The following is a 13,098-nucleotide window of genomic DNA, read 5'->3' on the forward strand; positions in this document are numbered from 1 at the left end:
TAGTATGCAAATTAAAGGTATAACGGCTCCCTGAATCTATAATCAACAAGCAAAAAGTTGCCATTTTAGATGTGTGAAGAGTAAATTATGAACGTTAGACAGTTTGGTTATGATACCTAATAATTTTCACGTTCAGGTTTGGAACAAAAGTTCAAACAACATTTTTTTATAAATATTATTTAGAAGTTTAGTTTCCGCTTAGCCCGTTATAAGTGGTTTCTATCGGACACTAAAAATATATAAGACGATGAAAAGAATAGAAAATAATAAAAGAGCATTAATAGTTTTTTCATTTTATTTTCTACAAATAAGACCAAATGAAAAACAGGATGAATTGAAGCATAAAGAAGTTGATTTATTGCCAATTCACACACATATACAAACCTTTAGCTCCACTTGCATGTGGAAAAGTAAGCCATTGATTCTGACAATATCACAAAAAAGGGAAGGTGAACAGTTAGATTGAAAAGGTTATTTTATAGAAAGGAACCAGCAAAGCCTGCAGCAGTTTTACCATTCCTACAGATCTATGGAAATGGCAGAGATATTGAATAATTAAGCTAAACCTAATTAATTTATAATTTCCTGTGTTATTTAAAACTTTAGTTTCAAATTCGTTTATGACTTTTTATCCGCTTTCAGTTTATATCGATTTAAAGATACAGTTAAATATTTTTGTTGAGAAAATTGATATTTTAATTTCATAATGCATTGATTAACTTTCAACGAATTAAATGTCGAGTATAATCAAATATTTGAAACGATAAAATATTATTTATTTATATTTATTTGACCAAGTTAGTAATTATTTTAATGTTTTGTTTAGAATAAAAGTTAAAAATTTGAATTGAATTGAATTTATTATGTTCTCAAAATATAGTAGCAGATCGTTAATGTTTGTTCCGGTTTTTCTTAAAATATTTATTTTCCCCAAACATAAAACTATTTAGCGTGGTGCTCCAAGTGATTCAATATTTTACCATCTTTTTACTTGCGCACTTATCTTATTCCAGTTGCGTTCTAAAAATACTATAACTTGCATAAATATGAAAAGAAATGTATTGGTAGATATAAAACTCCACGGTGAATAGCTGACACGATGAAAATATAAAGTATGTCTTAAACCACTGGATCCCGAAAAAGTGTAGTCAGCAAAAGGAATGCAAAAGTTTCTATTTAATATTGGACTGAAAGTATGAAAGTATGAAAAATGAATAATGGGAATTGAATACTTTGCAAGAATACCAAATTTAATCAGACGTGTACAGAATGTTTAGGACAAAGAAAATATTATGTAACAAAAATTACAGACAGCAACAGTCGTACAGGAAAGAAAAAAAAACTCAACATGAGAAATGTACTAACGTGTAAACGCAAGCACGAAAATGCTAAATATGTATGTTTGATTTTGTACATTTTTCTTATATTTATAAATCATTTTAAATTTATTAAGTTGAACAAAGATTTTTAAATGTTTTCGTGTTTTGTAAAACCATCTTTGAAAGTTAAATTGAGTAAATAAGTGAATGAAAGTAAATGAAAGTGATTCAGAATCACAGTTTTTCGACGGTGTACCAAGATATGTGTATGTTTAGCGTGGCTCAAATGTTATGGTTTAAAATTAAAGTTGAACATTCAGCATTGTTAAATGCTAATTTTGCTTGAAATTGATTAATTATGTATCATAATAATAATTTGTTAAATGAAAATTACATTATGCAAAGTGCACATAAGCTTCAAATGCATGTTAAGTTAGATGCCTGAGGCTAATTTATGCAAATAACCATCTGATTGAGACATGAAGAGTTGAGTAGGTAGATACAATATACATTCCAAAGTTTAATGAATAATGTTGCATGCTTCATGTCATACGACAAGTTCATTTTCTACGCATCTAGGAAATGCTAATATACAATTTTACAATTTATTGTTTTATGTAAGTTTGGTATTATTGAATATCTGGCTACAATGTCACCCCTAACACAATATGACAGTGTGAAATGGTGCCGTAAACGTAACCAACGACGTCGATAAAACCGCATTTACTTGAAACACAGCTATGAACACAACATAGCCAAGCTTATTTTATGCGTAAAAAGCGGTCTTTTGAAGTATGCGATTAAAGTCAGATGTAATTTAAATATGTAAATTCATTTTTCATTTCTCATTTCTTTTAAAGCTTGCTGTTTGTCCCGGCTTTACACAGCGATAATGTGTTTAACATTTAAAATCAGTACCGTGCCGAGTGTCACCATAATTATTGCACATATAAATTAATTTCCAAATATGATTGCTTAATGTGTATATTAATTTTCCACACTTGTTTTGGATCATTCAAGTAATATTTGGAACTATTATCATACATTTCTGATATATAGATATTTCAAAAGTTCCGTGGACATCGGAAACATTGGAGGAATATACGTGTAAATACTAGTAAAATGTTCCTAATAAATGTAACGTACTTTTGCAACTGCAAGGTACTGGCAAAAAATATTTGATTCAATATAGTTTGAAACTGTGAGGCTCTCTTATAAATTATAATTAACTTTTATAAATTAATGGTTTACTTTAGAAAAAAAATTTGAATGTTTTTTTTTTTGAGGACTGGTTAAAAACCTTTCTGGGTCACACCTTCTTTCTACAAAGTGTAATTTATAGTTTGCAATTTGTTGTCAACTTGTGCGGCGCGCATTCATCCATTTAAATATAATTCGCTATGCTTGCGCTTTCAAAGTCCACGCGGGTATACTAATTTTATAACATTTATATTCAAGTCGGGTGCTACAAGTTTTTCTCTTCTTCGTCACTACTTATTTTGTTGCTTTAAACAAAACAATTTTTAATTATCTTTTGAGTACAACCGGGCATAAATTACTTTGACACATAAATAATTACGTAGTTTGTTATAATTTCTAATAAAAGAATTTATTTAATTTATATCATGTGGTTAGATTAAAACCTAAACATTTCGGATAAAATTTTAACAATGTCCAATCAAATATACGCCTTAAAAACGTTTAAAAATGTATCATCATTGCATTTTTCAACATTTATACCTAGCCATATTTGCTATTTGTAGCACTTTATAGTTGGCAAAAATGATTTTTTCAAATGTGTCCTAATATTCTGTTATACATTATAAACACTTCTACCTCGCACTGTATCTACATTTTGAAGATTTCTATCCTACTTTAATAAATTAACGGCAAATTCTGAAAAATACGAGTAGTGTTACAAAAATATATTTTTGAATTTAATAATTCAACAAAGTGCGAAAGTCAACAAAGTTTCAAGCGTTCAAATTACATTGGCTGGAACGAGTCGCAGTTTACCCTCAATTTCCATTTCCACCACCCACTGCACTTTGCGAACATGCCTGACACGATAAGCGTCTGATTTATTTATCCGCATGGCATCGCAAATCTTCGCCAATTCCCAGCGCAACACCAAATATCTAGATTTATGACTGTTTTACGATTTCAATTTTATTGACTATTAAATTGTGCCTGATCTCATTACGATAATCAATGTAAATTTTTAATTTCTTTTGCAAAAACAAATCAAACATTTCAACGCAAATATATAATAGACTAGGAAGAACCTTATTAATATCAAAACAAGTTTGACATTGTTAAAGAAAAAAGAGAGTATGGCAAAATTAGGTTTGCGTTCGATGTCGGTGGTTTTACAGGCATGAAAATGTAGATTTAAAAGCATGATCTCTGTCCGGAAGATAATACAGTGAATTTTTCCTAACAAATAGAAATATAAGGAATCCGAACCTTCAAATTTCAATACGATTACGATTTTCTCGTTAACTGCAGTACTTAATCTCACACATAGCCAAGTTACGACAATGTCAAATAAAATGGTTTAGAATTATATAATCGATCTATATTAGTTCACTCAACTTATGATTATAATGCTCGTCCTGAAGATTTACAAGACAAACAATAGATTACAACAACAATATGATATGACATATTATAGCATGTGACCTAGCTTTTGCTTGACAAAAAAACAACGCATAACAAAAATAAGGAAATATATCTAAATACGCACACTGAAAAGAAGGGACAAACCGCTGGGATTCATAAAAAGACAACGCATTTATATGCAATGTGTTCGCTTAAAAACACAAGAAATATAGCAACATAAATGTCAGAGAAAATGTCGGGATTTATTAACGCAAAAAATAAAATAAAATATGATATAAAAATATGATAATATAGACATAATATGCAAAAAATTGCTACTTTGCTACGTCTTCGTATGACGTGATGAAAATCAAATAAAGTTTTAAAGTTTTTGTTTCACAAGTTAGTTCTTGTTAAATTACATAATCATCAGCATAAATGATGTTGTGTTGGCGGAAGTAAATTGTTATTATTGCCGTAATTTTGTTAGATTTATCTGATTTAAAAAAATTTAATTATCTTGCTAATTATATGGATAATTATAGTCGATTATGGAAATACTGTTATATAGAAGAAAGTGAAATAAGTGATAATATTAACAAAATAAAAACTACACATAAATTTATTTGTTAATGTGTATTATATCTTAATGGTATTTGTGAATTTTCAGGAGGAAAAACAGGAAGAATATTAAATATGTATTATGAAATGGGGAATTTGTAAGAATGGAAATGCAAACTGCCCCTAAATTTGTACTAGTGTTTTGCATCGTCATGTGTTTGATAACTTACAATATTTACATTGCGAATTTAACTTTGCATCTTTAGTTACGTGAGAAGTTATTACTTTAAGGAAATGTAAAATTGAGTATCAACGTGTGAACTTTATACAAGACGTATAACAGGCTAAATTGATACAAGTATAATGAATGATTACGAGGACAATGTTGAAATTGTATTTTATCATGTTTCCTTTTGAACGCTAAACTTATTTTGAGAATCGATGTATTTTTTTATATCTAGATTACATATGTAATATTTTTATATTGTATACTTTCCATTAATATTAAATATAAATTCATTTAATGGAGAGTAATTCATGTTTTTGGTGACCCAATCAATGACACAGTTCACTTCAAATAAAGCAAACTGCCAAAAAACTGTTTTCCGGTGTTACCGCGTGATTATCATCGGAATTCGATGCTAGTCTTTATAGTACGTACAAATTGCTTCCGGTTGAAATAATACGTGAGGGAAAAGAAATAATACTGATTCGGAAGGCATGCTGGGGAAGAGAAAGAATAAACCTGATATAAAGGCATTTGTATGCCGAACGTGCAAACACCGTAAAAGTAAATACTGCCACAAATGGTTACCCAAATGAATTAAAATACTTATAATCCTGTATTCTGTTTGAATAAAACCAAAGGGTAATAAGAAAGTAATAAAATGTCAATTTTATGTTGCACCATTTTTCTGAATTTTTATTAAAATACCAATTAATACAAATGGGACATCTATAGATTAAGCTTTGAGCTTTCAACGAGTAGGAAGATACTGTTTTGTGTTTGGTGTAATTTACGATGCCTTTAATTTTTGGTGACAAAGTTTTAGGATCAAATTTTGATGATCTTAATTGACACTGTTCAAAATATTTATTTTATTTTTCCCTGTTATTCAACACACATTTTAATATGGAATTAAATATCATATATAATTACTCAAAAAAAGTAAACACTAAATATTTATTCAAACAGTATATTAAGAATCAAGTTGGTTAAACGGCATGAGATTGATTAAGAGAGAGAGCGTAGCGAGCGTATAATTAATCAAACGCTTTTCAACGATTACACAGGTCAACACAAAATTTGCCTTTCAGTTTAAAGTATTAATTTAGGTCATAACTGCACGAAAAAAAAATATATGACATAAAGAAGTTTGCTTCTGTACTCAGAATTCAGATTTAACAATATTTTTCAAAATTTGGGATTTTTATGTTTAATTAACGATAGAACTAAACAAATAAATTAATTTATCATTTTCATGAAATTTTACTATTAAAATAACTTATAAATAAGTGAAATATAGTTTAAAAGTGTACATTTTTGCCCTTTTTTTATGATCATAACTGTTTTCTCTCAATAAACCCCAGATATAGTCTCCCATCATATTTTCATTATATTGGCCTTGATATCGTTGTTCGAAGTTCATGATGTCCTGATGAAAACGTTCTCCTTGCTCTTCGGAATATGCCCCCATGTTACTTTTAAACTTATCTAAGTGCGCATGAAGCATATGTACTTTCAATGACATCCTGCAACCCATGGTTTTGCATTTTTTCCGCTATGTCTTTTATTTTGATTTACAACGCAAAATTAGCGCCAGATTCTTGGTACTGCAAATTACATAAAACTTTTCTCTCCTCGATACCAACCTAACATGTAGAAATAACTAATTTCTACAATAACAAAATCAATGAAATGACAAATGTTTTCCCTGTTCCTCCAGGTGCTTTCCCTGGTACTTTCCCGCTTTTCTGTTAGAATTTTTCTACCATTTTCTTTGTTAAAAACCTCTCTGAACCCGAGACCTATCCAACGAATGCAAAACCGTGAAAATCGGTTGATGCGTTCTGGAGTTATAGCGTCAGGAAGGAAAACCCGACCTATTTTTATATAGTAGAATTGAAAATGAGTATTATTACTATAGATATCACAAAAGCAAACTTTATACCAAAATGAGGTATTCACTGGTAGTAGTTGTGCATAATTAACCCAAAAATCATAAAATAAACTTTAGGACAAAAAACAATAGTTTTTTTGTTGAGCCGTGTTAGTGACGAGATGCTTACGCAATTTTTATAGTGAGGTATAAAATTGACATTTTTATCACGTTCGAAAATCAACAGCTCAGTCTTCTATTTTCCTTCGACACGCTCTTTAGCAAATAATCTAAAGTAGTTTAACCACGCTTGAGCTACGTTTTGTAGGGCTCCTGTCGATATTGCCATTTACGTAAGCCTTCGTTTCGAGACTATCGCAAAGCAGTTCCATGCTCAAGGGAACAAGAACCGGAAGGATAATAAAGAAAAGGCAACGAGTTATTTGCCAATTGTCAGAAAATCAATTGCTTGGGCTACCATGGCGATAAAAGCAAGTATAAAAAATAAAATAAACAAATTGATTGATTTTAAACACTATTGTGCACACATTGTAAAATGAATGCGAAATTTGAAATAAAATTTATATAAAACATGTCACGGCTTGCATAAATTTGTTGGAACTTGATATTTTTACTAGAAATAATCGGACTTCTTGTTTAAGGACAGCATAGAACGTAGAAATTGAATTGAGACCTATTAACATTTACTAGTTAATAGGTGCTAAATAAATATTAAGTTGCTAAACGGAAGTTTTTGTTTAACATCGTTTTGTTTGTTGAAATGCATGGCATTTCATATGATGTTGTGCTACATTGTTGGCAAATGTGCAGGCGCAAGCTCCATCCCGTGGCTAAAGCTTTTAAAGTACTTTATTCACAGCTCACTCAAAACTGTGAAAAAACTTGTGTTTTAATGGTGCAAGTATTTAAAGATATTCATATACTAATTATTATATGCTAATAAAAAAAACTGAATTTTGAATTAATTTTTGTGATGAGTAACAATATTTTACGTGAGCTTGCTGAGAATTGCAACAATGCAACAACTATAGTATGAGAATACATTTGGCGCGCAATCGGGGAATTTCAAGATAATCGCATCACGCTCCCAGTTGGCGAAGCGTGAAAGCTGCTCGTAAATCAGCAATAATGCAATTACGCGGAACGCCAACCAAATCTCCTCTAACCACCGAGTTTAATAACAAAACACAAACATGAATGTTACTTTCAATTCAATAGTTCACTATTTACATTTAGCGTATATTAATTGATTGTTTGATTGTGAATAAATGAATAATGTGTCTATTTAAATTTTTAGAATTGGACCTGGATTTCCTAGAGAAGCGTCACCATGCAAACGGAGAGGCGTCGGAAAAGCGCCCAGGAAACGACGCTTTGCGGCCGCAGGACCCGCTTCAAAGTCCGCTAGAGTTTAGCCCGGAAAGTGTTGATCGTGTTAAAGTGATATTCCTTGGTCCACCAGCAGTGGGCAAAACCAGCATTGTTCAAGTAATAATTTATATGGCAATAACTTAAATTTTGAATCAGCTATAAACATTTCATGCTTTTAGCAATTCGTGTGGAATAGCTTCTGTGACGAATACCAGCCGACTGACCGTAAGCACACCTACTACCCAAGCGTGATCTCTAACGACCGCCTATACGAAATTAAAATCTCCGACTTACCAGTCATACCTTATTTCCCAGTCAATTCGTATTACGAGTGGACCGATTACCGTTTCTACGGCTTGCGTTCCGCTTCTGCCTATGTATTGGTCTTCGATCTCGCCAACCTAGAAACCTTCCAGTACGTGAAAACACTGCGCGAGCAAATCTGCGAGAGCCGTAACATGTCAAACGTGCCAATTCTGGTTATTGGTAACAAACTAGATCTTATATCCGGTGAAGATGGTGCTGCTTCAACAAGCGCCTCATCCAAGGCAATTACTGGTGGAGATGCGGAAAAGCGACGCGATATCGCCAATCTGGTACGCAAGCACTGGAAGTGTGGTTATATGGAATGTTCAGCAAAATACAATTGGAAATTAGTGGCGGCCTTTCGGGAACTTATGGGCATGGTAGATAGCATTGACGTGCGTGAGCAAAGTCCCATGCTCGACAATCTGCAGGATGCGCTCGATCGCAACAAGTGCGCAATCCTTTGAAATTCGGCCAGTGCGCATCATCTGCGCCATGATCCCTCACTAAGGATGAGAAAGATATGCTTAACTTCATTGAAAAGTTACGTTATTATCCTCAAATTTAACTATTGTTAAAGAATGTTTAGTATTATTTTGAAAAGTGTTTTTTTGCCATACTGTCCATTTTATTACAATTTATACTATCCTCTATACACGTAGAAGTCTAAATTTCTGTTAAATTAATTGTATTAAATTTTATTGTTTATAAATTTTATAAAAACAACAACTTCAGAAAGTCTTTACGTGTAAAAACTGTTCAAAATGTATTGTGGCCAAATACTTGTACACGAAAAACCAACAAAAATTGAGTGTAAATTAGTTGTAGACTTACTACTAGATAATTGTTGCATAGTAAAAAACTAAGGGTTGTGATTTTCTAAAAACGATGACGAACCACTGTTTTAGGTAACATCCCTTGATGAATCCTAGATGTACAATAAAAACGAAAACCCCTCGAAACATGTAATTAAGCCAAATTAGAATCTAAATTACTTAAGAAAATAATTAAGCTGTAAGAAAATGTTATTGTATGCTCATTTAATGCAGCTCAAATATTTTGTTTATACAATCAGCTGTAGCGAATATTTGTTAATTGTGTACATAATTGTTGGTTTGGTATTAATGACTAATCATCTGCGTCGCACAATTTTAAACTGGTTGTCATTGCAATCATTATTGTAAACTATCATGATTGTACTTAAAATATACAACAAATAAAAAAGTATTAATAAATTCATCATCAATTAATTTGAATAAATGGGTTGAATTGGTACTTCACATATTTTGTATCTTTAGTTATGCGAAATAAATTGTTTTCATAAAAATTATGAAAACGATTGATCACCCACCACTTTAGAACTATATCTAATTGATAGTATTTTATAGATATCTGCACTTACACATATATAATAAGTGCAAAGAAAGAAATTAAAAGAAGATAAATTACAATTTTGCATAATAATATCTTGCTTCCTTTAAGTAAAAAATCTTGTTACTCGGTCTGCAATAGAAAAAATTATTATTCTAGTTTTCACTTCTACCGGCACTCCCAGAGTGTAACCCATTGTTTTCTATTTTATTTTTTAGTGTCTTATATATTGGAGGAATATTAAACTATTGAATCCGGATATAGGGGATCCCATTGCTAATCCTCTTTCCGTGGCGTATATTTTATTGTTAAATGTGCAGCAGTTTTGTTTTAGAATTTGTGTTAGTGCTTCTACGTAGTATTTAATGTGTGTTGCTTCTAATATTATATCTGTCAATTTTTGTATTTATTATATTCATTATTTTTATTGTTGGTATGATTTTGTTTAAGATTATGCCTTTTGATGGCCGTAGTACAAGTTTGAATTTTTTGTATGATGGTGTACTTGTGAAGTTAATTAGGGGTATTGGGGTATTTGTTTTGTGAATTTTCAGGAAAGCTATTAGTTTTGGTCATTGAGAATTTTGTATTTGGAGCTTTATTTAATGTAATGTAATTATTTTGAAATTATTTAGAAATGTTTTTGTCTTGTGAGTTTATTCGTCTTGGTTTGTTATTGCTTGATTTTGGATTTGTTTTTGTTATATCATGTTGTTTTCTATGGTTTTGTAATTTTGTTGTGTGCTATTTTTTGTGTTATTGTTGGTTTTGAGTTTGTGTAATATTTTGTTAATTTCTCTTTTCGGTTTTGAATCGTGTTTCTCTCTGCGTGCAGTTGGAAGATGTAATATTGTTTTTTTTTCTGTTTCGGCTACACCGGCTGACGCTTATTGTTTCTATTTTGAATTAGAGTTCTGCATTACAGTTGTAATTGGGGCCCTTGTTTAATAGATTGTTTTGTGTCGCAGTGAATTTGGTTTTTCTTAGATTTGTGAATTTGTTGTCGATTTTTAGTTGACCATTTTGTGGTTATTCTTAATGTCATTATCATCATCATGATCCAGTTCTTATAGCGTTATACTCGTACGCTTTCTAGTTTTCGTTCTCTAATTTTTTTTGTCTTCCCAGTCTTTTGGGTTAAGACTTCTTTCTGATCCCTTCCCTCCTGGATGATTTTGGTCTTCTGTTATTTTTGATTTCTGTGGGGATGTTAGAGTATATCTGGTTTGACGTCTGGTTTGATATTTCTAGTACCTGGAGTTGTTGTTTAATTGCCACGTTTCACTTTCGCACAGAACATTACTTTTCAGCATTGAGTTGAACCGCATGTTTCTTCTCTATAAATTCGAGTCCAGAGTATAGAGTTAGGCTACCTATTATTTTCTTTTGCGGTTTAATGCGGTGTTCTATTTCAACGTATGTTCTGTTGTTTGTTTTTTTCTGTGCCAAGATACGTATATTCCTGACAAGGCATAATTGTAGTATGGTTGTCTTCCAGTAGATCTATTTGGTTATCTTTCTCGACACAAATGTAGTAGTTATGTGATGTGTCATCAACTATCGTCACAATTACTACAAGCGCTAATTGATCGTTCAGTCATGAAGGTTTGTAACCAAGAGACGAAGAAATAACTGGGAATCAACTGAAGTCCTGAAGAGCACATATTCACATTCAAATATAAGTTAAATTTGTTTCAGAAGATAACTAAGCGAACCATTCTATCAGAAGCATCCAAAATTTTTGATCCATTGGGATGGTTGGCAACAATTATAAATAATCAATGCCAAGTTAAACAGTTAACCGCTTTGGATTGATGACCAATCTTGGGATAAACCTATTCCAAAGAAGCAAGAAGAAGAATGGCTGCAAATACTAATATAAATTACCACTTATTTCGAATATTCAACTTAACCGATGGACACATTTCAAAAAGAGCATCCAGCTACATGGTTTCTGTGACGTCTCCAAACGAGTATATGGAACCGTTGTATATTGCGTAACGCGAGATGATAGAGGAATATACACCACGTTATTACAGGCAAAATCCCCAATTGCGCTTAGCAAGATGAAGCTAACATTGCTGAAATTGGAACGCCTGGACAGATTCTATGATCACCCTATCATCGATAAAAGGAGAGTCTCATTAAAGGAAAACGTTTGTTGGCAACCGAGTTGCAGAAATTCAAAGCAACGTACGGAAACAATTCAGGAGATACGTACCAACAAAGGAAAACCCAGCGGATTTAATATTCAGGGGCATTAGCCACGAGAAAATTGTTCAGAACAATTTTTGGTGGAATGGCCCCACACGCTTCACATGGGATAGACAAATGGTTTATGTTGCAAGTAAACGAACTTGATTTGACATACTCGTAATCAACAAGTTTTATCGCTTACGAAAATGTTACGAGTTCTATTGTATAGAACTTTAGCTATTAAGGCTATACATATACTCGTAGAAGTCGTCAGTGACATGACAACGAATACATTTTTAGCCGCAATTCGTCGTTTCATTGCACGACGAGGAAAGTTTAAACAAATTTTTAGTGACAATCATATGACATTTTTTAGGGCAAGCAAATTATTTGGAAAAGAAATTCAACAAATTGAGATATCGAAAGAAATTCAACAAGAAGCAATACACAGACATTTTACTCCGCCTGCTCCCCCAAATGTCAAAGTAATATGGTAAGCTGCTGGTGAAATCCATGAAACAACACATAAAAAAACAATTAGGAAATAGTTCATGCTCCTATGAAAAAATGATAATGTTAATGCGCCAGATTGAAAGCGGCTTTAATTCAAGACCGCTTTCAACTAACGTTGCAAACTAAGAATAATGCAAAATTGAGACGCGCAATTACAAACTTAATTCTATTAAAAAAATTTTAATTTAATAAAAGTAACATTTTTTTCTCGAATACTTTGAGATAAATCAGAAAGAATTAAATAGATGTATGTGCCTTGGAAATCACCAGTTCACATGCCAAATCCCATACTAATCTGGATGCAAAAAAAAAAAAATTGTTTGATCGAACCTATATTCGGAAAGCTCTCTCTATGCAAACGCATCAGATGAATCGAATTATTTGGAAAGCATTGCTTTCACCAAATACTTGGATGTTTGCCATAAACGTCAACACTTCACTTGCAACAATTTGCAAAGGAAAAATATCCAACATATTACTATCTTGAGCAGGAATAATTAAGATTTCTGCAAACGGCAAAGCAACAAACAATAAATACATTTTGATACCTATAAATCAATGTAGTCTATCTGTGATGGATAGATTCCACCTGCCATTGTCAAACACCAGCTTCATACTGATCCCTACAGATGACAGTATTTTCATGATGGTGAGGTTCATCATACTTAAATCAGAATCATTTTAACAACTATGAAACGAGCAAGCTGAACTAAATTAGATGAACCAACATTGAAAATCGT

At 31.8% G+C, this 13,098-nt stretch overlaps 1 protein-coding gene across 2 annotated transcripts in view; it reads left to right on the forward strand.

The window, feature by feature from the left end:
- Positions 1–9,528, forward strand: part of LOC135802399 (ras-like protein family member 10B) — a 50,623-nt gene extending 41,095 nt beyond the window's left edge. Inside the window, exons 2-4 of one of the 2 annotated variants that reach the window (XM_065315972.1) lie at positions 7,899–8,089; positions 8,152–8,197; positions 8,288–9,528. In XM_065315972.1, coding sequence (XP_065172044.1) covers positions 7,899–8,089; positions 8,152–8,197; positions 8,288–8,745 — 695 coding nt within the window. In that variant the 3' untranslated portion in view covers positions 8,746–9,528. Of the gene's footprint in view, positions 1–7,898; positions 8,090–8,151 lie in introns of both variants that reach the window. The other variant, XM_065315971.1, reaches the window with a different exon arrangement.
- Positions 9,529–13,098: the final 3,570 nt, after the last annotated feature.

This window comes from Atheta coriaria, unplaced genomic scaffold (genome assembly GCF_025399875.1).
Source record: "Atheta coriaria isolate IRGN ID8LTWV9N9 unplaced genomic scaffold, Caltech_Dcor_3.1 hic_scaffold_18_pilon, whole genome shotgun sequence".
NCBI lineage: Eukaryota > Metazoa > Arthropoda > Insecta > Coleoptera > Staphylinidae > Dalotia > Dalotia coriaria.